The sequence below is a fragment of the Marmota marmota genome, unplaced genomic scaffold (assembly GCF_001458135.2).
Source record: "Marmota marmota marmota unplaced genomic scaffold, marMar, whole genome shotgun sequence".
Lineage (NCBI taxonomy): Eukaryota > Metazoa > Chordata > Mammalia > Rodentia > Sciuridae > Marmota > Marmota marmota.
Window position 1 is genome coordinate 45366815 of NW_026000016.1, and position 25660 is coordinate 45392474.

A 25660-nucleotide genomic window follows, 5' to 3' on the forward strand; every position below is an offset into this window, starting at 1 on the left:
GCAGCCAGATCCCAATTGTATTTCCTCTCTGCAGATTCCCTGGCCCCTGAGGAGACATTCCCCGCTCCTCAAGCCCCTTGACCTCTCCAGCCTCAGGCCTCTGGTACTACCTGGGCATCACTTCCTTGACCTGGCCTTGCAGGGCCTGAGGCTTGGGACCCTGGGCATCCTGCTTCACCCCTGGCCCACTTCCCCTTTCCTCTCCTAACCAGTGGACGCTGTTTCTGTTCCCCAGGGAGGCTCTGTTTCTTCCTCTGCTGCCCTAGGCCTGCGGCTGGGCCCAGTCTTCCTGGGGACCTGCTGCATGTCTAAAGCTTTTCCTAGGCTCTTCACACGCCAGGCTTTCCTAAAAGATCTGCTGTCTGGGGACCAGCTAGCCCTCGGCTCATTGATAGAAGAAAAGAGGGGATGGCTATAACCTGTATAAAATGAATAGTCAAGACTCTGAGCTCAGGTGACTTGTCCCTCCTACTTCCCCTGGAAGGTCTCATTTGGCCTCTTCTCACTGAGGGAGCACCTTCTATGTACCAAGCACTGTCAGATCTGGTCATCTGTGGTCCTCCCAACTCCACCAGCTCTTAGGCTGTTATCCCCACTGCACAGATGAGGAAATAGAGGGTTTGCAAAGTTACTTTCCTTGGGCTCACTTGCCAATAAATGGCCAAATCCACATTACAAGCACAGGCTCTTAGGAATTCGCTGGAGTGCTTCACCAGCTGCTTAAACTCATTTTCCCTTGACCACCTGAGATACCTTGTGACCAGGGTGACCCAGGGACCTCAAGGAAAAGCAAGAATCTCACATGTGAGAGAAGGCATCACTGGGATGCAGCGAGGAGACAGGGCACAGCTCTGCGCTCACTAAAGGAGTGCCCTTTTGCTCTCTGCCCAGCTCCCTGGAGATGACCTGCTACGACAGCGATGATGCCAACCCGCGCAGCGTGTCCAGCCTCTCCAACCGCTCCTCCCCTCTGTCTTGGCGCTATGGCCAGTCCAGCCCACGGCTGCAGGCTGGTGATGCACCTTCGGTGGGCGGGAGCTGCCGGTCGGAGGGGACGCCTGCCTGGTACATGCACGGGGAGCGGGCCCACTACTCCCACACCATGCCCATGCGCAGTCCCAGCAAGCTCAGCCACATCTCCCGCCTGGAGCTGGTCGAGTCCCTGGACTCGGATGAGGTGGATCTCAAGTCCGGCTACATGAGCGACAGTGACCTCATGGGCAAGACCATGACAGAGGACGACGACATCACTACTGGGTAAGCACAGGAGCCCCTTCGGCAGCTGGAGTGAGAGGCAGTGGAAGGGGATGTCTTCAAAGTGGAGTGGACGATTTGTGGTGCTGTTGACCAAAGGGGTCTACGTAGGGCTTCTGTGTACAGGTTGTGACCGCCTTCACCGCAGTGATCTGATGCATTTATTCTAGACCTGAGGGTGGTGCCTGGGGCCGGCATTGAGGGCCTGATTGGTCAGTAAAGATGCCTCTTCCTTATTGGCCCTATGCCTGCCATTCTGTGGAAGGCCCCACCTACTTCCCTGGGTCCTCTGCTTGCAAATCTGGATCAGTCCTGGAAGCGTGGGGCCCCTGCACATGCCTGTAATTCCAGCAACTTGGAGGTTGAGGCAGGAAGATCTTAAGGCCAGCTGGGCAACTTAGTGAGATCCTATCTCAAAATAAACAAATAAAAAGAGTTGGGGATGTAGTTCATGGCAGAGAACCCCTGGGTTGGGTCCCTAATACCAGCGGGTAGGGAAAACTCTTAGTACCAGTTCTTCTGCAAACTTTGTAGATCCAGGACATGCTAATCTGCTTGCCTATTTGCAAAAGAGTCTGAAAATGAGCTTGTGGAGACAGCAGGAGTCAATCAGAAAGTGGTAACAGTAATGCTTCTTCTTTTGCCGGGAGTTTGCAATCTCCAGTCCCCTTCCTTACCCTGCGACCTCTGGTCTCCTTGGGTTTCTGCCTCTGCAGATCTTGTACCCATAGCTTCCTAGACCCCACCCCAGGCTAGGAATGGGTAGCTTCTTTCCTGAGCTTTGCCCCACATGGACCCTCTTCTTCTTATCTTTTTCTGTCTAAATCAGCAGGGTTGGGCCTTTGGAAACAAGCAGGGCAGAGGTAGCAGTCTGGGAACTGAGGGGAGAGGACAGGAAGAATGAAGTGCTGGGGGGCCTCTGCTGTCCTGGCCAACCTTCCAAGCCCTGGAGACCAGGAAGCTGTTGAGATCCTGCAAGTTTCCCTGGGGCATCTCTCAGCTGACTGTCATTTCCATTCCTCCTTGGTTTGCTGGGACCCCAAAAAAGCCACACCAGTATCCCTCTCCCTTTACCTTTCAGGGACTTAATATCTTACTACCAGTAAAAATCTCCTACTTGAAGGGAATGGAAAGTAGCCCCTCAGAAAAGACTGAGAGCCAAGCTCCAGGCAATCCGCTGTTCTTGCTGCATTCGCACCCCTGGGAATAAACTTGGCGGGGTCTGGTCAGGGCCTGTCCAGCTGATGAGGCTGCTCTGGAGCAAAACAACTGACGCATGAATGGGGTTGTTTACTGCCTGTTAAATCCCAGGGGCCAGCCAGACCTCACGCTCAGATCCGCCAGCATATGGCCATGAGCTGGGCTGTGCTCAGCATCCTGTGCTGGCAGGAAGGAGAGCGAGGTGCCTTGGAGGAGCTGCTGTACACAGCCTCTGCCCCGAAGAAGCGTCAGGTCCCCTTCCTCTGAGAGTTTCCAGCTGGGCAGGGCAGAGGGAAGCGCAATGTTGTGGGGCTAGGGGCTCAGAAATCTCTCCATGTGTGGGAAGGACTGTGGCCTCAGTCCTACGGGGCTCCCAGAAAGATGAAGGTAATGGGAATTCCTGTCCTCGGGGGAGTCCCCAGACTGATGGAGGTGAGAGCTCTCTGAGAGTCCCACCCCCCACCCACCTTCCCCTGTGTCATGGCAGACAACTCCCCATGTGTGAGGAGAGAGCACCACAAGATACGGACAGACCCTGGTCTGAGGGAGGTGGCAGGACTGCTGGCACTCAACTAGCTGATGAGCTTGGACACATTAGTCACTTCCCCAGGCTTTCATTTGCTAAGTGCAGACCACAAGAGTACCACTAGCCCCAAGGTCATAGGCCCATGATGAGGATTGAGAGAATTCACACATGTTAAGCACTCAGAATAATTCTTGACTCCTTGTAATCACTCTCTCAGTGTTAGCTACTGTTGTTATTGTTGTTATTAGAGCCCAGACAGATAGGGAGACACAGTCCTTGTCCTCAGGTAATGTGTAGTCTCACCAGCGCTCCACTGAGAGTCAGCAGCAAAGTCAGATTCAGTAGCAGTTCACCAATCTGGGGCCATGGAGAGCAGGGTGTGGGGTATGGGATGCCACAGGGAGAACAGGAAAGGAAAGACACTATCCATATCCTAGTACCCTTTCTTTTCTTTCTTTCCTCCTCCTTTTTTTTTTTTTTGGAGTGGGGGGAGCAGTACCAGGGATTGCATCCAGTAATGTTCTATCACAGAGCTACGTGGCCAGCCCTTTTTTATTTTTTCTTTTGAGGCAGGGTCTCACTAAGTGGCCAGGCTGACCTTGAACTCGAAGTCCTGAGTTACTGGAATTACAGGTGTGTGCCACTGTGCCCAGCTTAGTTCCCTTTCTTTATTTGCCTCCTCTGGACCGTGTGTGTGGTACCTCTAAATCAGTAAAAATAATAATAATAATAATAATAATAATAATAATAATAATAATAATAATAAAGAGTCCTTGAGGCTGGCATGAATAAGAACTTGCCCTCCCTGCATACCCACCTGTCGGAAGCCCAGGGATGCCTGGAGTTTGCACGAGGAGCACAGGATAAATTGTTAGCACAACCATACACACAAAGTGGCCCACACTGTAATCTGCAGTGCTAGTGCCCCCGATAATTTCCCATCTATTTTTTTTTTATGGTCCGTCTTCAGTTAGCAAGAACTCGTAATCCCAGTTTTAAGGTTTGTCATTCAATTCCCTGCCAAAGCTGTAAACATGACCACCCTTAACGGTGCTTGGGAAATCACAGTGGAAGGGAATCAATTTATATTAGTCAGTAATTAGAGTGGAAACAGTCCCTCCTGGATCCTGTGTTTTCATGGTTACCTGTTGTTTTTGCTTGCTTTTTTTGTTGTTTGGTTGATTTTTGTTTTTGAGGAGACACCGAGCATCCTGGATTCCAGCAAATCTTAAACTCTGCAAACCTGAGCTGCCCTCGCTCAGACTTCTCAGGGTCCTCCTCTCCCCACTCTGGTCTTTATCCAGATTTTGTCAGTTAGAGAATGTCCTCTTCCTAAGAAAACTGTTTTTCCCATTCAGAAAATGGGTTGGGCTGGTCCCTGGAGGGGCCGCCTTCAGCACTTCCCTTCTCACCCACGTGGTGACACTCCCCCACATGGTGACACTCTTGGTCCTCTGCTGTAGGCCAGGGCCGCCTGCCAGCTGCCATTCCCAGGCGCTCCCAGGGCTGGGCCACCAGACAAGTGCGGCTGATTGCTGGGCTCCCTCCTTCTCCACTGGGTGACACAGTGGGCGCCAAGCGATCCTGCTGAGCCGGGAAGGATGACCGTGACTCTGACCCTTTTTCAGTGCTCTCAGTTATCTGCTGGGGGAGGGTGCCCTGAGGGTTCTTCCTATGCCACTGTCAGCTTCTGATCAGCTCCTACTCCATCCAGACACCACGCCTCTTCCCAGCTTGCTTGCCACTCACAAGAGGAAGAAGGCAAATTCTCCAGACAAGTCCACAAACTAGAATGAAGAGGGCAACGCCAGCTGCCCCGAGAATCACACATTTTCAAAAGTTTAATATTAAAAAATGTGTGCTTGCCTCGCATGCACAAGGCCCTGGGTTCAATCCCTAACACTGCCAAAAAAAAAAAAAAAAGGGGTGAAGTGTACGCAATGTTTATCATTTTGAAGTGGCACCGAGTACATTCACACTGTGATGCCACCATCAAGGCCACCCATCTCCAGAGCTTTTTTATCTACCCAGACTGAAACTCCACACTCATTAAACAATGCCTTCCCTTCTCCACCACCTCCAGCCCCTGGCCACCTCTGTTCCACTTTTTGTTTCTTTGAATTTGACTACTCTAGGTAACTCCTATAAGTGGAATCAGACCATATTTGTCTTTTTTTATGACTGGCTTATTTTAACTAGCATAATGTCATCTAATTCACCCATGAGGTAGAATGTGTCAGAATTTTCTTTTTGAAGATTGAATAATATTCTGTTACAGGTGTATACCACATTTCATTTACCGACTCATGCATTCATGGATTGTATTACCTTTTGACTACTGGAAATAATACTGCTAGGAACATTGATGTACAAATATCTATTCAAGTCCCTGCTTTCAATTCTTTGGGGTGGCATTGTGGATTGTCTAGTAATTCTGTTTAATTTTTTGAGGAACCATAAAGACTGTTTTCCACAGAGACTACATCATTTTACATTTCCTCCAGTTTTATTTTTTTTACATCCTTGCTGCTTACTAATTTCTGCTTTTTTTTAAAATAAAATAATGGCCATCCTAACTGTGTTAGTCAGCTTTCCCCTTAATGTAACAAAATGCCTGAGATAATTGGCTTTAAAAGAGGAAAGGTTTATTGGTCTTACAGTTTTAGAGTTTAGGGGCCTATTTTGGCAAGGGTGGTGCATCATGGTGGGAGTGCATGTACGACAAAAGGGAGGCAGAAGATACCAAGATCCCACAACCTCCTTGAAGGCACACCCCAAAGACCTAAGGCCTCCCACTGCCCCCACCTCTTAAAGGCTCCACCAGGAACAACCCTGCAGCCCATGGGCATTTGGGGAGCATTTAGGATTCAAAATATAGCACTAAAGTATTTCGTTGTGCTTTTTTAAAAACTATAATTTTATTTCTGGCTGGGGATGTGGCTCTATGGTAGAACACTTGCCTGGCATGCCTGAGGCCCTTGGTTCAATCCCCAGCACTGCAAATGTACACACACACACACATAATTTTTAATTGACATATAGCAGTTTTACATATTTATGGAGTGTGGTGTGATATTTCAGTGCACGTATACAATGTGTAGTGATCAGATCAAGTAATTGGTATATCCATCACCTAAGACTTCTATCATTTCTTTATGTTGGGAACGTTCAAAATTCTATTTAATACCTATTTTGAAAATTACAATTAGTTATTGGTAACTATAGAATATTAGAAGTTATTCCTCCTATCCTGTTGTAGCACAGAACATGACACAGTGCTAGAGTCCCTGTCTAGCATGGGTTCAATCTCCAACACCTCAGAAAAAAAGAAGTTATTTCTCTTTCCAATTTCATTCTCTCTCCATCCCTCCCTCCCTCCTCCTGAGCCTCTGATAACCACTATTCTGTTCTCTTCTTCTATGAGATCAACATTTTAGCTTCTACATATAAGTTAGAATATAATGTTTCATTCATGTCACTGCAAATAGCAAAATCTCATTTTTTATGGCTAAATAATGTTACCTTATTTGTGTATATAGTCACACACACACAAACAAACACACACACACATATGTGTACATGTATATATTCCACATTTTCTTTGCCCATTCATCCATCAGTGGATACCTAGGTTGATTCCATATCTTGGCTATTATTAATTGTGCTGCAATAAAAATACAAATGCAGACATCAAGTAGTGGAATGGTCGGATCATATGGTAGTTCTTTTTCTGAGGAAACTCCATATTGTTTTCCATAATGACTGTACTAATTTTCATTCCCACCACATCCTCACCAGTGTTCGTTACTTTTTGTCTTTTTGAAAATAACCATCCTAATAGGAATGGTCTGGATTTGCATTTCCCTGCTGACCAATAATATTAGCATCTTCATGGTTGTTAGCCATTTGTATATCTTTTTTTTTTTTTTTTTTAGTTCTCAGTGGACACAACATCTTTGTATATGGTGCTGAGGATCGAACCCGGGCCGCACGCATGCCAGGCGAGCGCGCTACCGCTTGAGCCACATCCCCAGCCCTTTGTATATCTTCTTTGGAGAAATATCTGTTTGAATCCTTTGCCCATTTTTTAATTGGATTATTTGGTTTGTGTTGTCGAGGTGTGGGAGTTCTTTATATATTCTGGATATTAATCCGTCATGAGATATGTAATTTGCAAACACTTTCTTCCATACTGTGGGTTGCCTTTCATCCTGTTGATAGTATCCTTTCATTCACAAAAAAAGGCTTTCTGTTTTTTTGTTTGTTTGTTTGTTTGTTTTTGTCTGGGGTTTTGCTTTTTGAAAACAAGCTGCCAGGTTGTGTCTTGGGCTCAAGTGATCCTCCTGCTTCAGCCTCCCAAGTAGCTGGGACTACAGATGTGTGCATCTGGCTAAAGTTTTTCATTTTGGTAAAGTGCGGTTTTTCTGTTTTGTTTCTGTTTTTTTTCTTCTTCTTTTTCCTTTCATTGCCAGTTCTTTGCATGTCATATCCAGGAAGTCATTGCCAAATCCAATGTCATGCAGCTTTCTTCCGTTTTCTTCTGAACTTTGTAGCTGATGGAACTTAAAAAATAATAATAATAATACAGATTCCAAGCCTAATCTTGGACCCACCAGTGTGGAATTTCTGCTCCCCCAGGAAGCCATATTTTTCTAAAGCTTCTCAGTGGTTTTGGACCAGTCTGCCTTCTATCTAGTACAAACATCCCTGTAGTGTCCCTGACAGCCAGTCTTTCGACTTTGGCTTGCATGGGCACAGTGACAGGGAGCTTATTCCATTTCACGTGGAATTAAGTTCTAAGAAAGTTTTTAAATATTCAGCTGAAATCTGCTCCACTTTTGCCTATGAAATCAAACACCATCACTGGGGAAAATAGAATAAGTGTAACTCCTCATCCAAATATGTCAACACATACTTAACAATTGCTCAGATATTTTTTAGACACCCCCCCTCCCCATTTAAAAAAAAAAAAGTCCCCGGCTTATTTCAGTACTTTGTAAAATGACCCCGTTTTCCAGACCCCTCATTGTCCTGGTCACCCTCCTCTGGAAGCTCTCAAGTTGTCAACTGTCCTCTTAAATGCTGGCACCTAGACTGATCCCCTGCTTGACACTAGAAGTAGTCCTGCCAGGGTAATTCTCAAATCATGACACTGCAGACAACTTCGAGTTGGCTGCTGACTGTCCTAGATGACAGCTCGGGCCATTTTTACCACTTGAAAAAAAAAGAAAAGGAATTTGTTTTTCTAAAAATAGGAAGGTCTGGAATTTAATCTAAGTAAGAAGATAAGTCTCCTAGCCATCTGTCCTCCCCATCCCTGGCATCCAGGGTTGGCGGGAGGGAGTCAAGGCCAGGAGTCTGCAGAGGTGGTGCAGATGTTGGGGATGGGGCCACAGGCTTCCCAGGTGGCCAGGAGCTTGGAGGCCCTCCCGTCTCCCCCAGCCGTGAGTGGGTCTGCCTCTCAGCAGCTCCCTTTCTGTCTGTGGTGGAGGTGGTCTGGATGGGCTGGGATGGGGCTCTGAGGCAGTGACGGGTGGGAGCTTGCAGGCCAAGTGAGCAGCCATCCCGCCAAGTCCCACAACTCCAGAGAGTGCTGTTCACACTGGACAGAGGTGTGCCCCCTGCAGCCCCCACAGGATGGCTGTCCAGTGACCCATGCCAAGGACCACGGAACCTTAGCCAATGTCAGCAGGCCCCATCTTGGGGGGGCTCTGTGTGTGTGTCCCGGGCACAGCGGGCTTGCGTGGAGACTGTCTGCCAGGCCTGTGGCTCTCAGGTGGTTCCCTGCCCTCGTGTGTGGCTGGGCGTTCCAGGCTTCTGTCTCCTCCTTGCCTCCCCCCTGCTCCCCCAGCCTGTCCTCTTGAACTGTGCTTGGGGGCTCAGGGACAGATGGGATTCGTTTCCTCCTTGGCTCTCAAGTGTCTTGACGTTGAAAAATGTCAAATAAAATAAACTGTAGGACTCTGCCTTCTCCCAGGCTGGCTCTTGGACTCCCAGAGGCAGTAAGCTCAAGCCTTAAAGAGACACTTCAGCCTGGTAGTGAAGCCTCTGCCTCTGCAGCTCCTCTTGGGAAAAAGAGCCTACTCACTGCTCTTCCGCTTGGCCATATCTGACTCCCAGACCCCAGGATGCCCCGACCAGCCACTTTCAGGGATGAGAATTGTCTTGCATGAACACTGGGTTTGCACAGTTTGTATGAAGAGAAACCTTCTGCGTGTGAATGGACAGGAAAGAGTTGTTTCTTCTTCTGCCTTTGACTTCTCTCTTTGCTGCCAGTTCTTCAGCATCCCGCCTGGTAGGCAGATGGACCAGGTCTGTTTTTTGCCCCTGAAACACAAGGACAGAGGCAGGGAGTGATAGGGGGATGTCCTGGCGAGGACCCAAGGCTCAAGTCCAGAAAAGAAATTTGGATTCTGCCCTTAAAGAACTTCAGATCGAAAAGGAAGGAAAGATGCTTACTGGACCCACAGTAAAGGAAAGGACACAACGATTGTTGCCTTGTTTGAGGATAATGTTTAAAATTACAGCGCTGATTCACAGATTCATACCCAATAGCTCTAACTGATACGTCTTTGTGGTGCAGTGAAAGGAGCACGGGTCTAATATCAGGATCTGGAGTTCAGTCCTAAGCATATCTCTTGCTTGCTGTGTGGCACTAGCAAGTTACCTAATCACTTTGGGTCTTTATAAAAAGGTGATTATTTTTGCCTTGTGAGGATCAAGTGGAAGAGAATAGGGAAGCGTGCCCTGAAAAGTATAAAAGGCTGTTGGTTTGAAAACTATTATTCCATCTCAACCTGATGTTCTGTTCATTTACCTGATGGCCTCTGTCTTAGGGAATTGTTAAAGTGTCAAAATAAGGTTTCTTAAAATTGGCAGATGACTATACTGAATTTGGGCCTTGACTTCTGTCCCAAAGAACAATCTTGTTTTGCTTTGTCACACTGTCTTGATATTTAGTCCTGCAAGTGTGCAGTTACTTCAACAGACTTTTGAGAGCAGGCTTATTCGCACAGGCGTACCACAGATTGGCAGAGCAGTAGTGTGGTTACAGTAAAGGCTCAGAGCTAGACTGCCTGGGTTTCAATCCTGGATCTTCCTCTCCCGAGAGAGAATGAGTTCTTTGCCTCTCTGTTTCCTCTCTGTTTCAGTGTCCTCTGCTGGAAAATGTGCAGAGTATGGCACATACTCTGTTAAGATCCATGTGAGGGTTACAGCAGTTACTAAATCTACTTTAGATGTCATGGGTGCTCAATAAATGTTAGCTGTTGTTAGCCATTGGATGACAGACATTAGCAAGGTGACACATTCTAAATGCACATTTTAAATGATAATATAGTATTTGAAAAAGTGAGTGTTCGTGTTCATGCTTGAAAATAGTATTCTGCTCTTCACTTGGAGGATGACAAACTTACACATTTGCCGAGCAAAGTGGATATTCTGACCTGTTTTTACCTGTTCGTGCAGTGTTTTTGTTGTTGTTGTTGTTGTTGTTTTGTTTTGTTTTGTACTAGGTATTGAACTCAGGGGCACTCAACCACTGAGCTACATCCTCAGCCCTTTTTTGTATTTTATTTAAACACAGGGTCTCACTGAGTTGCTTAGGGCCTCACTAAATTGCTGAGGCTGGCTTTGAACTCATGATCCTCCTGCCTCAGCATCCCAGGCTACTGGGATGTTAGGAGTGCGTCACCGCGTCCGGCTTATGCAGTGTTTTTATGTGTGCCCATCTGTGGCTTGGGATCTGGGCTGTGAGTATAGCATGCAGTTATGCAGTCAGCTAAGTTAATTGTGCACAGGATCACACAAGGGTCATGACCTCTTTCCCATCATGACCTAGCTAGTTGGGCTGTGTGTGCCTTACTCTGACATATATTTCTTATGTGAAAAGTATCTCGGGCTGGTGACTTAATGCATTTTTTCCCTGCTGTAACATAGTACACAGACTAGATAATTTATGAAGAATGGAGATTTATTTCTTATAGTTCTGTCAGCTGGGAAGTCCAAGATTGCAGGGCCACATCTGATGAGGGTCTTCCTTTTTTTTTTTAGAGAGAGAGAGAGAGAATTTTTTAATATTTATTTTTTAGTTTTCGGCGGACACAACATCTTTGTTTGTATGTGGTGCTGAGGATCGAACCTGGGCCGCACGCATGCCAGGTGAGCGCACTACCGCGTGAGCCACATCCCCAGCCCCTGATGAGGGTCTTCTTGTTGCATCATCTCATGGTGGAAAGTGGAAAGACAAGAGAGTATGCACAGGAGGGCAAAGGAGGCCTAATTCATCCTTTTCTCGAGAACCACTCCCACAGTAACTTACTCACTCCCACAGTAATCGCATTAATCCATTCATAAGGGCAGAGCCCACATGACCTCATCATCACCCTTTGTTTCTTGGCAGTGCTAAGGGTTAAACCCAGGGTCTTGCACATGTCAGGCAGGTGCTCTACCCCTGAGCCACAACCTAGCCCCCCAATCACCCCTTAAACATCCTATATCTCAGGGTTGGAGATATAGCTCAGTTGGTAGAGTGCTTGCCTCACATGCACAAGGCTTTGGGTTCAATCCCCAGCACTGCAAAAGAAAAAAAAAAAAGTCCTATTTCTCAGCCCTGTGGCACTGGAGTCCTCAACAATACATGTCTCTCCACCCCCTGTTGTTGTTGTTGGTACTGGGTATTGAACTCAGGGATGCTTAACCACTGAGCTAAATCCCTGGATCTTTTTTGTATTTTATTTAGAGACAGGGTCTCACTGAGTTGCTTGGGGCCTCACTAAGTTGCTGAGACTGGCTTTAAACTGTGATTCTCCTGCTTCAGCCTCCTGAGAGGATGGGATCATAGACATGTGCCACCGTGCCCTGCTGTCCTCCCTTTTAGAGGAATATGAGGCAGGATTTGAGTGCAAGTGGCTTATTTGGGAGGTGATCTCAGAAAGCACTGAAGAGGGGTGGGGAATAGGACAGGGAGGCGAAGGAAGCATGAATCTGAGGGTTACTGCTGCAGGCACACGAAGCTTAGGGATTCGGGTGGTCCTAGGGATTGAACCCAGAGTCTTTCGCATGCTAGGCAGGTGCTCTACTACTGAGCTACATCTTTAGCTCCTCCCCTTAATTCTTAACAAAGTATCAGACAGTACTTCTGATTCTGTGCAGCGTTAATATGTGTCCCAGTGTCTGTTCACACCCAACAAGGTTGGGGGAAGGATAGAGTAAGCCAGGTGTTCCAAAGGGACTGCTGGATGTATGCTAGTTGCCATAGCAACTGATGCCAGTGGAAGAGCAGGGGCCCCCTCCTCTGTGTGTCCTACTAACCTACAACTGAGCTGCTGAAATTTTCACTGAGCATGATGACATACAATTTGGTTGACAACCGGAATGGATTGGGGCTGAGGAAACTGTTGAAATGGCATTGACTTTTCTCTACTAGCCCTGTCCGCCTGTCTACCTGTCCTTTTGTCTTTCCTTTCTGTCAGCCTCCTCCTTTGCTCCATGCCCTTATGTTCTGTGATAAGCCATCTGGGCTCATGCGATGCCTGGAAATCCCATGCTACTTGATGTCATCAAAAAGGCACAAGTTTAGAACTATGACAGACTATTCAGATCCCATCTCTGTGGCTTCAGGAAAGCTGTTTATTCAAAGGAAGACTAGTAATATGAAAGTAGGTTTGCTCTTAGGATGTAATGGTATATAATGTCTATAGTATACTTGGCATATAGTAGGTGCTCAGTAGATGTTAAATCCCTGCCTTTTGGTTGGTTTCTAGAACATTGAAGCTATGAAGGCCATCTGTGCAATGGAGTTTTTCTGCCTGGATAGTGAAGCACAGTTGCCCACTCATCTTTGCCAAATTCTCTCCCTTCAGAGAGGCTTCCCCAATTCATTCACTGCAATATGGTTGCTATCTAACTCAGGGTTGTCCTGGAACTTGTGTGCATCGTTAGTACAATAAAAGTACAATAACTTGTGTTTTTATGATTTTTCCAACAATTGTATAGCACATTAAGTTTTACAAAATACTAGTGTGGCATTATGTTACTTAATCTTAACAGTATGAATTAGATCTTCTTTTCCCTAATTATAAGTGAAGGAATTGGAATTCGGCTTAACTGATGTGGCAGAATTGCATAACTTGAAAGTGGTAGCATCAGAGTGGAACCCAGGCCTGGAACCTGACTCTCATGTCCTGTGCTCTTTCCAGTAGACCCACTCCTTGCTGTGCGTACCCCCCTGTGTCCCTGAAGCCTGGGAGCATATCAGGGGCGGGGATTATATGCTTTCCACTGAGTAGGAGCTTCCCAAGGACAAATATCCTGTCTTCTCTCTTCACTCAATCCAGCAGCCTGGGTTCTTAGGCCATGCTGTCGACTGACCAATGAATCATTGTTAGAGACCCCCTTCTGGAATGCCCCTAATTGACCTTCCCATCTTCCTTGCTTTGGAAAGCCACAAATGTGGCCACAGCCAGGAGCTCTGGGCCAATAGCAGAAAGAGCAACCCAAACCTCTGTGAATACTACTCCTTGTTTGACTTCAGCTCAAAGGCTGAGCTGTCCCGGGATGTTCATGAGGGGCCAGCTCTGGCCTCTGGGCTATCAGATGTCCCTGGCCAGGCAGCAAAAGACCATTCACTACAGTCAAAGAAAAGCCAGCAATCCAGGCAGGGGACTTACCGGGGTACCCAAAGAGTTGCACACTGAATTGTTCTTCCCGTATATTGGGGCAACAAAGGAACAATACAGGCAGATGCATCAAAATATGGATTAGAAGCAAATAGAAAGGAGTCCGGCCCCCAAAGACCTAAAGCACGTAGCTACCTGAAACGGGTCAACACTCACTGAATATGCTGGTCATGGAGAGAGAAGATAGGGAGGATAGGGAAGAGGGTCATGGAAGATAGGAAGATGGGGGGCATGAGCCATAGGTAAACAGAGCCAGCACGTTCGTGATATGGGCCAAGGAGTGGGAATGAGAGACAGACATTGTAAAATCCATCTGAACACATGTGTGAGAGGTGGCTGGATACAAAGAGGCTGTGTGCGCACAAGATCAGTTGAGGATATGCCTGCTGTTATGCTGCCAGAGAGACACAGAGAGTGTCTGAAAGGTGGAGGGACTTCCAGAGAGGGGTGAGTGACCCTGAACCCAGCCTGGGGGCCTGACTCAGAGCAGGACAAATGGATTCTCACCAGCCTACCTCCTCTTCTCCCTTAGCCAATTGATACTTGAAGTGGCCTGGCTTGTGTTCTTTCTTGTGGGGCATCTCCAGCCTGGGAGATAAGGACAAATCTTTGATCTAGTTCCTGTCCTCTTCCCTTGACTGCTCCCTCCTCTGGCCCCTTTCTTCGGCTCCTCCTCTCCCTGGTCACCTTTCTCAATCTCTCAGTCTTCCTCTATTTCCATGTCTGGTTTCTGTCCTGGCCCCCGTGGTTTTGATGACAAGGGGAGGTTCAGGAATGACACTATCTATGTATTCATGCATGGCCATGTGGACAGGCTCTGGTGGTGGAACTTCTCACAGCAGGGGTTCCCAGGACTGCTGACATTCTGCTGAGCATAATTATAAGATGAGGGACAGAGTTTATCTGGTTGTCACTGCCCCTTTCCAAGCCACGAGTTTCTAAAGCGGGGCTCTGGGGGATAGCCTTTCGTTCCAGACACATGCAGGGGTGAACTTGCCCCAGATGTTCCCTGTTTTCTGAATTGAGCCAGAAATTCAGAAAAGGGCAAGGAGCTCCCTGTGTGAGTCTCCAGCTGAGTGATCTCATTAAAGTCTGGGAGGCAGTAGCTATACCATGTCTATGTCCCTATCTGTCCCTGTGGTAGTTTCCTCTTCTTGAAGGCAAAGTATATGGAACTTTCTGCATTTTCAGTTCGCCTCTCACCACCTACGTGACCTCGGTATTACATAGCGTCTTTGTACTTCATCTTATTGTTCAAAAGGAAAGATGATGCTAAGCTCCCTCATGATATTCGTTCATACATTCAGTAAGTAGTTATAGAGTACCTTCTGTATACCAGATGCTGTGGATATACCAAGGGGAAAAAAATGAGTATTTTTTTATTAAACTCGTATATGAAATAAGAAATGGCACTAAGCAAGCACATGGATATATAAAAATATATCATAGTTTAAGTGGTGCTGTGTATCTAAAGTAAAGCTCAATAAAAGGCAGAGAGTGATGGGGGAGGGGATGACGTGAGATAGGGTGATCAGAGAAGGCTTGTTTGGTCAGTGATGCAGATAACTGGGGATACAGCCATCCAGCAAACGGCAGAGTCTGTGCAAAGAGCCTGAGGCAAGAATGGGCATATGTTCAAGGAACCACAAGGAGGTCAGTGTGGCAGACACAGAGTAAACAAAGGGAAGAGTGGTCAAAAATGAGGTCAGGAGGACAGGCAGGGCTAGGTGCGCCATACTGAAGACAGTGGCTTTGCTTCTCAGTGAGAGGAGAAGCCATTAAGGACTTCAAGGAAGAGGGTGATGCAATCCACCATGTATTCACATGGTCAATCTGGCTGCTATGAGAAGAGATCACAGGGCAAGAGGGAGACGCAGTAGGTGTGCATGTGCAAATGTGCGAGCACACAGGCTGGTATCTGCTCAGTGACTCTCCCTCTTGTTGGCATGGCAGCCTCTCTCACTTCTCTTCCCTTCCCTTCCCATCCCATTGTCCTGTCCCCTGCTCTCAAAGGCACACTGATGGCGTTGGCGTGGCTGAGGCAGGATGGTAAGCTAGCCCAAGACGGTAGCTCACTATATAAGATCTGGTAGGGGCTCCCCTCTCTGCTGCCGCTCCCAGCTGCAGGGGTGGTGGGAAAGGCAGGTCTCCTCAAAGGTTATATAAATATTTGCTGAGCAGTAACACAGCTGGGAGCAGGGCCCCTTCCTCCAGCTGGTTCATTTGCCACCCCAGAGAAATCTCAGCTGGGATGAGGGCTGGGCTTTGGAACACTCCACAGTGCATCTGCTGACGCTCAATGCCCCCGATTCAGACTGTCCCAAGGACCAACCTTCAAAACCTTCCAGTCTGAGCCTCCCACTGGCTCCAGGGACGGGGTTCACAAGAAGTGGTACCACTGTCTGTTAGAGAGATCCCTGGCTCAGGAATCAGGAGGCCTGAGTAACGCGGAGGGGTCTTGAGCACATCACTTGCATGTTCTGAGCTTCGTTTCCTCCTCTGTGGAAAAGAGAAAGTTGAACCAGAAGATCCTTTTCAATTCTGATGTTCGAGACTCTCCGACTAAATGAACTGGGTCTGGTCCAGGCTACCTGGTATCCCTCCTCAAAGGGCCTGGAGGTTGGTGAGGAGAGGTAGAGCCTTGCTGGGTCAGGAGAGGAAAGGAGGGAAGCTCATCAGCTCACAGGCAAGAAGCTCTGGAAGACCCAGAAATGCTATCAGGTCAAGAAGTCCACTGGGAGCTGGGCGCGGTAGCACACATGTAGTCCCATATGCTCAGGAGGCTAAGGCAGGAGGATCATTTGGGCCCAGACTGGGCAATATAGTGAGACCCCATCTTAAAAAGGTCACCGTGACTCCTGACTTGGGAGTCACCATCACGGCTTCCAGACTGACTGGCTACCTTAAGCTACTCTTTGAACTTTTCTGGCTTTTACTGTGCTGAAGCAAGTATAATAATACCTGCCTCACTTTAGATCCCTGGGTTGAATAGAATAAAATTATCCACATACTTTAAAAACTAATGCTACCTAGAGGATAGGGATCATTGTTTTAGACATTTCTATTAAATTCGCAAAAAAATGATTCCCTAAGAATTCAGGGGATCATTGGGGATGTGGGGTAGGTTTTTGAAAGCTGGGGTCAGAGGATGTGGCCAGGTAATTCCCCATTCATCTCACCATGGTAAGGGTTAATTCAACACAGTCCCTCTCCCAAATCCTGTCTCCTCCTTCCTTGCCCTTCCATTCTGGTTTAATTCTTTCTCTTTCTTTTCACGACATGCCTGCCTCTGCTCAGATGCTACCAACTTAGCCTGTCCAGGGTGCACAAGGGTCCCTGAGTCAAGCTTCCACCCATGGGTCCAGAGAAATGTTCTCTGACTGGATGGGACTTGTGGAGGGGCAGGAGCTTTTCATTTGAGGAGTTAAATTGCTTCATAGTTGATAGGAATGAGAAGAATGAGGGCAGTTCAAGGGACAGAGTGGTGGATGCCCATCCTGAGCCCCTCATCTTCTCAAGGGTCTCATTTCAGAGGCTCACCAGGAAATCAAGTGTGTAGCCAGGCCCCAGACATGCCCAAGCAAATGACACTGGGATTAAGAGCATAGCAAAGTACCTGGCAAGTTTCTCTCTCTCTCTCTCTCTCTCTCTCTCTCTCTCTTTTTGCCCATCTCTAACCAACCACATTAATCTTTTGAGGTTATTGTTAAGGAGACAACCAGAGCCCCCCAGAAATTATCTTTGGATGTTTTGTTTGTTGAACACGAACCTTTGCCAGGCATGGTGGTACACACCTGTAATTCCAGCAACTGAGTTGAGAGGGAGGGTGGGGTGACTGAGGCGGAAAGATGGCATGTTCGAGGCCAGCCTCAGCAACTTAGTGAGACCCTCTCTCAAAATAAAAATAAAAAGAGCTGGGGATGTAGCTCAGTGGTAAAGTGTCCCTGGGTTCAGTCTTCAGTACCCCAGTACCAAAAATGGAAATGGAATCTTGACTGAGAGGAATTTGGGATTGGGTTTAGGTGACTCCAGAGATCTTCTGAGGTAGGGTAGTGGGGGCAGGGAGAAGGAATCACCCCCTGTACAGGAACTTGCTGAGGGACCTCAGGCACTAAGTCCTGCCCTTGCTTTGGACATTTCGTGGCTTTTCTGTGCCTCAGTTTCTCCCTAGTAAAGAGTCATTCTGATGGTGCTGGCAGGGGAGAAAAATGAGATCATGGCTCCCAAAGGCTCTTTGAAGAGAAGCACCAGCATAGCACAGAGGAGCCCTATCTAAGATAGATGGGCCCTTTTCTTCTTGCCCTCTTGGCTGGGTTTTCTATCTGGAAAAGTGCCTGACTCCTAGCTCCCTTTCAGCAGGTGTCTTCCCCCTCCACCATGTGTGGCTCAGCTGTCCCCCACTCCCTCTGCTGCAGGCTTCAGTCATGCAGCCTGGGACTCAGAAGAGCTCAAAGTCACTCTGCATGCTCCCCATCACTATAGTCAAGGCCACCATATCACCCCCTGTCTGCCGCACCCCCGTGATGGGCAAGGTCAGGGCCTCCTCAAGCACAAGAGCAGGGCTGTTGACAGGAAGTCTGTTTTCCAGTCTTCACAAAAGCCCCCAGACAGCCTTTCTCTTCAATGCTGCTGCCCAATTTCCCAAAATGCCTCGACCTGTGGGCTGAAAATAGCAGGTGCTAATTTGCATGCTATTTGTTTAAGTAGCAAAGCCTTTGGGTCCCTGCCCCTTCCCTGTAAAAGCCCCCACTAGCTTCTGTCAAGCAGGAAGGTGGACACTACCCAGAGACTCATCTCATGAGGATGGAAAGAGTGGCAAATGCAGGAACCTCAGTTTCTGTTGGGTTCTGGCAGCTAAGGAACCAATCCAAAATTGAAGATTAGAGATCCTCAGTCCAGACTCCTCAGAGAGCCCCTCCGCTGGGATTAGAACTAGCTGAGACTTTGCTTCACAGTGGAGGTCCCCCAGCCATGGTTGGGGGGGGGGAGAAAGAGGGAAAGTGGGCAGGGGAGGGTGGATGGAAAGGTAGACAGGTGGCCAGGTACTGGAAGAGGGACAGGGCTCTGGAGGATGTGAGGGAGTGTTTAGCGACTGCTCAGTTGCCTGCAGGACATCCCTCTCCTTTCAAGTAAACTCCCTGTGCCTTACCCCTTCCAGGCCTCAAATCTCTTTCCCCCACCTCTGCCCAGAAAGCCACAAAGGAGGAAAGCTTATGGAAAACCTACAGCCAGATCTGGAGAACAACATCCCCTGCTGAGGACATTCCTCTGGCTGAGACAGTCATTTTACTTAGACTGAGACTAAAGAGAATCCCTTATGGCTGTTGCTGTAAGCTGTTCCCCAGATGACCCAAGCTCGCTCTAACACAGCTGCTGGGACAGAGCTCCCTAGGGGAGGAATTGCACTCTCCCTCTATTTAGGGTGATGATGAGGATGGGAGGCCCAGGACAGCATGGGAATGGAGAGACAGGATAGGGGCTTGGTCCAGGGATAGCATCCTGGACTGAGATAGAAGAATGAATGTGCTAGGAGAACCACCCACCTTGCTCTGATACACCTCAAAACCAATCTCCTTGGCAGCTGGTACTTCTTCTTACCACTCAGGACGGAGAAAAGGGCATAAAAGTCTATTTCCCCCATGCTATTCCCACCTCTGCCCCCTGTCAAGGTGGGATCTGTCTAGGATCACTGTAGCTTTTGACACACCTTTGATCTCAAAGCATATTTGGAAAACTTGGTCCTGGTGTGTACCCTCTAATGCAAAAACCAACCTCCCCCAGTCAGACTGTTCAGGAATCCAGAGATGGATCCCTCTGCTGAGGTTTCTACCCTTTAAATGAGATTTGCCAGATGCAAGTGGCACATACCTATAAACCTACTCAGGAGGCTAAGGAAGGGGAATTTTGAGGACAGCCTTGAAAATTTAATGAGAACTGTCTTTAAAAAAAAAAAAAGCTGGGGATGTGGTTCAGTGGTAGAGTGGTGTTCATGGGTTCAATCCCCAGTTTCCAAACATACCAGAAAAATGGGGTTCATCCCTGTAGAGCTGCAGCCTTGGCCAGTGCTGCTGGAATCAGAGGACTGGGTGATGTGAAGGGGAAAGGGCCAGCCCTAGGATTCAGAGCACCATCCACACCTTAAAGGCTGGAGCATAGGAAGGAATCCAGGAGTGCAAATCTTTGCTTCCTTAACATTTGTGAAAACTGAGGTCCAGAAAGCAAAAGGGGGTGCCAGGACTAAGAGAACACATGTGGCCCAATCTATCCAAGCTGCCCAAACACCAGAGACAACACTTTGGGATTAGTAGTCATTTTAGTTTAGTATTGGGGGGCTGCTGGGGGGCGTGGCTGCTTTAAATGAAGTAATTACCATAGTTGCTTTCCTTGCTTAAAAGAACTGCAGATGCAATCTATCCATTTCTAAAACAGTCTTTTCAGCTTGCCTAGTTCACATTGGGAATGGGGACCCTTCCAGGAGCAGAGTGAGGACTACAGGAATCTGGAGGGAGGGCAGCAATCCTGCCCTCTGCAACTCTATTTTCTCTTTTACAGGGCTATGTGGGCCCTAAGGGGAGAGGGAGAGGATCCTAACTGAAGGGACCTGCTACTGATCCCACTTTTTTTTTTAACCCTACACTAAAACCTTTATGTTTTGGGATCCTTTTCTTCCTAACTAGTTAGCTTCTAATGCCTCTGGGACAGACCCTTGAGTGATGTGAACTGCTCTTTCGCCAGGGACAAGCAAGCTTATCATCTTAGCTGAGGTCTGCTGAATGTTGGAGGGATGTTAGGTCCCGCCCCCTGAGGGTATCAATACTTCCGGCAGAGGTTACACTAGCCTGCCATACCGCCCAACCAGAAGGATCCTGAGTCAACCTCTGGCAATATGTAGGTCCCCTCTGACCTTCACCCCCACCACACGCTCCCTAAGCCTTGTTTTAGGCGATGGATGCAGTGATGCTATGTTCCAATTTTAACTAATTTCTAAAAACATAGAAAGGGGCCAGGAAGAGGCTGAGCAGAAGCCCTCTGCGGAGAGGGTTCTGCCCAGGCCTCCCCAGCCTTGTACCCACCGGTGCACCTTGGCTGGAGAGACCTGCAAGTGCCCCGCTGCTCACGCCCCCTTCTGCCTGCACTGAGAGCGCCCAAGGGACCGGACCACAGCTGGCATCCCAGGGGTTAACTCCAGAGCAGCCCAGGTGGAGGTCGAGGCCCCCAGCCCTTTTCTAAACCTTCAGGCTTCCGAGGCCACCGGAACGGTGGAGGCTGCGGTGGCTCTTTGTCTACCTGCTCTGGGCATTAAAGAGCCCGCTCGCAGCCTGCATCGCTGGGGCTCGGGACAGAAGTCAGCGACGGGGAAATAGGGCTCTGTCGCTTTAAGTACAGCTGGAGCCGTAAGTACGAGCCCGGCTGCGGGGAGAAAAGGGAGCGGAGGGCCGGCGAGGGTTCGGTTTCTGGCCCTCCTCGTGGTCGGAGGCTCACATCTTGTCGGGTGTCCACCGCGTGTCGAGCGAGGGCAGTCCCGAGGGTCGCTAGGTGCCCTCCCGGTGAATGGTCGCCTGAGCTGGGGAAAGATGCTTCATCTGCCCTTGCCCAGGTCGGGAAGGACAGTCAATTTCCCCCCGCAGGTAAGCGCCCCCGGCCCGCCCGCAGCCGGCCGAGCCGGGGTGGGGTTTGCGGCACCGCGCGCTGCCCCAGCACCCCGGCCCCATCGCAGCTGCAGCTTCGGGGGCGATGGGTGTGGGGTCCGCAAGAAGGAGGGTCTTGGCCGCGCTCCTTCTGCCAGAAGGAGGAGTGCCAGCGCCGCCCGAGCCTTCTGGCTCCTCAACATGCTGGAACCTTCTGGCTGCCCACCATTTGGCTTGTTGGTATTGGGGCCGGGGGTGGGCTATAGAGGGGTCTAGAGAGTCGCCGAGACTCTCGGGAGACCTGCAGGGACTGAAACAATAGCACAACTTGATGGAACTTCGATGATCGCCGCTGCAGCGTGTGAGGGTCGGGGTCCTCGGGGACCAGGCGGGCATATGGCGAGGGACCTGCAGCGCAAGCCGACTCAGCCAAGGTTCCCGCTGGTCCCCGAAGTTCGGGAGTAGGAGTCGTTTTGGGGTGAAAGGAGGTGGTGGGAGGCCGAAGAACGTGGGGGGGGGTGAGTAAGGGAAAGGGCGTAGTATTTGTGACCCCACCGCTGGTTGGATCCCTCCAGGAGTAAAGCTTGGGACTTTAGCCTGGGAAGGGGTAAAAATCTGAGAGCTTGGATGATTTGGGGAGTCCCACTGTGAGGGACAGCAGAGCAGTCCTGTAAGGTGAGGACGTGCACAGAGGCTCCTTCATAAAAGGGAAGTAAATATGACCGCAGCCAGCCCCAGGACCCTCTGAGCTGACTTGGAAACTGGCTTCCAGGGGAGGATTAGAAAATTCCAGCCGCCTGAGAAAGAGGGCTGGGGCTTTCTGGGTTTTGGGGGAACTTCCCACCTCATGGCTGGAACCCCTGTGCAACACTCCATCCTCTCCGCCTGGTTCAGACCTTGCAGCCTCTGGGAAGTTGGAGGTCAGGGAGAGGCATGGGAGGCCACGCCCACCCCAAACCGCTGAGCCCTCTGAGCCCCAACAGCCCAGACTTGCACCCTGTAACACGCTCCTGTTGCCTCCTGTTTCCTTGGAGGGAACCCCAAGTACTCTCCTGGGACTCAGTAGCAACTCACTACACAAAGGCCTGGTTAAGAGCAAAGAATTGGGCAAAGCTAGGGAAGGGAGAGGCATCTGTCTCAGTGCCTTCCTGCTACAGGATGGAGACACCAGGCCCCTTAGAAGCCAGAGTCCTGCTGGCCCGGAACTTTTTGTCCCCTACCACAATACACAGACTACAGCCTTGCAGCCCATCTGGAATGTGATGACTGGTAAGATTGCTAAGATGACTGGGGAGGCTGTCATAAAATGAAGCAGTTCATGCATAGAGAATAGATCCATTTAGGGACCCTTAGGGATTATTTCTTCAGGTGAGATCTTGGGCTGAGTCTCAAAGCCTGAAGAAGTAGAGAAAAGGGGTTGTTCAAACCACCAGCCTCCCTTCCATCACTGCCAATCCAGTTAGAACCTACTTAGAATTCACTCATGCTGTGCAAGGAAAATTGTCACCCAACCAAGATTTGTACTGCGGCTGGGAGGCACGAAAATCCTCTGTGTGACTCCTGAACCCTTTCCATTATTACTTCTTCCTATTCAACAGCCTTTTCTAGGCTGCTCCAGGGAAAATATGTTTGTTGCTTTTTTTTTTTTGAATTGGTGTTCTCCCTGCACTCTTCCTCAGCCCCACCCTTCCAGGGGAAACCTGGCCTTTGTAATGATTTTAGTGTCCTATCCTGGGGGCACAGCTGTTGAGAACTTGTCTAGCTTTTTACCAGAAACATTTTCTGGGCAGGTGTGCCAGGGTGGGGACCTGTCTGCCATAGCCCTGGGAGAGAAGCAGGTCACATTACACCTACCCAGCCTGCTGCCTGCTGGGGTGGGGCGGGGTTGGGCCTGTGGTTTCTTTTCCATCCTAGCCCAAGAGTTGCAGGCAAAGAGAGAAGGGATGTTGTAAAGTGCAGGTCAGTCCTGGAATTGCCACACTTCAATTATAAAATTTAACAAGCCTGGCTCTAGTCTACAGAGGGGGAGCCTAACTCAACCCTTTGCTCTGGGGACAGCTTGAAACCTTCCCTGTAAATGATGTTTGGTTGGGGCCAGCGGGGGATCAGGGGATCAAAGAAACCATTTCTCTACAGGCTCAGGTTCCCCTTAATCTCCAAAGGAGGAAGCACTGGGAGGATGTGGGGGTATAGGGTGAATCACTTAATTGGCCCTCAAGTGTCTCCATAAGCAGCTTTTGATGAGTGAGCTGAGATCTGTTCCCAGTGCCTCCATTTGCCCTAGAGAAGATGCCCATCATCTCAGATGCCTGGGCTTATTGCCTCTGCCATGGAAGCTCTATCTGTAAACACCATTCTTGCATACTTCAAGCATCATGGTCTCACCTGGAGACCTCTTTCTCTCTCCTCCTGCCCCAGTATGTGTGGAGTCCAGGCATCCCGGCCATTCTGCCCTCTCTCCTACACACCACCTGGAAAGGACCATCAGGTAAAGCCTGGAGATCCATGAGAACAAGACCTGCTTACTGCATTTGCCTGACCTACAGAGAGACTTCCTAGGTCAGAGGGCTTTGGCTTGGCACAGACTCAACCTCTATGAGAAGACAAATACCTAGGGACTGTAAAGCCAATGAGCTGCTTCTTGTTAGAGGGGTTTATGGGACTAGGCACACACCCCACAGGCAAACCACACTTACTGGCTTAACCTTCCTGACAAGTCTCTGGGGAGAGAGGTGCTAAGCAAGAAGCATCTTAATAAGGAGGGCTTAGTGTATAGCAGTCTGCCCAACATCTGAACCAGTCACCTTTTCTCACTATACCATATCACTCTAAAACACTACATGTGCTAAGGCCTTTATATGTGTTCTTTCATTTAATCTTCACAACAACCCTAAGAGGTATAGTTTGTTATCATCCCATTTAACAGATGAAGAAATGGAGGCACAGAGATTAAGTAAAAATAGTTACAGTAGAGGAATTTGTTTTCACACCTAGGTCTATTTGACTTTAAAGCCAACACTAACTATTGTGTGATAAGGAGATTTCTCATTGACATCAGCCTACTCAGGGCCTGGGAATGTTAGATGGTGAAGTGGGAGAGGTGGGGGTTGGTCTGGGACTCTAGTAGGAATGTAGTGGGAAGGTTACTAAACTTGGGGTAGGCTGACCAGATTTGGAACATGCTCCACTTCTAATTAGCTTTGTGACTTTACCGAGGTTATTTAGTCTGCAGACTCAGTTTCCCCCTTTATGGAATGAACATGATCCCTAACCTGTGTACCTTACTAGGATGGAGTAATGACAATGAGATAATATAAAGAGCAGAGAGCTTTGAACATTTGAACTTTTATGACCTGTTGAAGTCCCACTCAGCCTCAGGAGTCTCCTGTACTCTTTAGATTGCCTTTTTCCCTTGGCATTCTTCCATCTTGCTAGGATCTAATGAGGGTACCTATCAGTATAATAGTCTAGAGCTCTCTGGCTCAGAATCTGTCTTTGATTTTTACTTATGTTCATAATTGCCTGTCTTCAGATTTCTGTTCAGTCTAAAATCTATACTAATTAGGATGGTATATTTATATATGCTATTTTATAGTAATTTACATAAATATAAACCATTTTTTAAAACTTAACCTTTTTTTTTTCAAAAAGCAGCCATATTCATTCAACTTTTATTATGTGGTAACGTTGTGCCCATCAACTGTGCTGGGTAACGGAGGCACAGAGCTGAACCCTAAGACTGACATTTATATACTTATTAATTCACTTATTCAACAAACTCTAGTGAGCACCTCAGATGCCAGGCACAGTGCTGGATACTGGGAATACAATACTGATCAGCAAGACAGGCATAGACTCTGCGTTCAGACCTTATAATCTTACGATGAAAACAGGAAATAAAAGTTAATGAACATAATTTCAAATCATGAGAACTATAAGAGCAAATCACTGCAGGAGAATACAGTCTGCTGGAGGAGACTGAAGGAAGCAAATAAGTGTACCAGATCACATGTGCAGTGTGTGTGGGTACGGGCAGGGAGGGCTCATACTTGGAGTGGTCACAGAAGACTTCACAGGGGAGGTGATGGGCCTGGAAGAAAAATAAGAGTTTCCCAGAGGGACAAGAGTTCATTTTAGAAAACAGGGAACTTTCCCCAATTGAGAAATTCTGAATCATCCTCCAGATTCTCTGCCCGGACGCTCCAGCAGTGTGACTTCTTCAGTCATGTTGATTCTGTGTCTGAGACAGAATCCTCTGAGACAATTGAATGAATAATAATTGAATGATAATTGAATGAATTTGTCATCACCCACTACCGCCAGAATTCCTATCTGGAAGCCTTTGATAGTGGTGCTGGCTTGTGTCTCCAGGA

General features: G+C 48.4%; 1 protein-coding gene across 12 annotated transcripts in view; it reads left to right on the forward strand.

Annotated features, from left to right (window-relative positions):
- Nucleotides 1-25660, forward strand: part of Nav1 (neuron navigator 1) — a 255035-nt gene that overhangs the window by 157889 nt on the left and 71486 nt on the right. For 11 of the 12 annotated variants that reach the window (XM_048809666.1, XM_048809663.1, XM_048809662.1 and 8 more), the window contains one exon: nt 892-1257. In XM_048809666.1, the coding sequence (XP_048665623.1) occupies nt 892-1257 (366 nt within the window). Of the gene's footprint in view, nt 1-891; nt 1258-20643; nt 21283-25660 lie in introns of those variants that run through there. The other variant, XM_048809673.1, reaches the window with a different exon arrangement.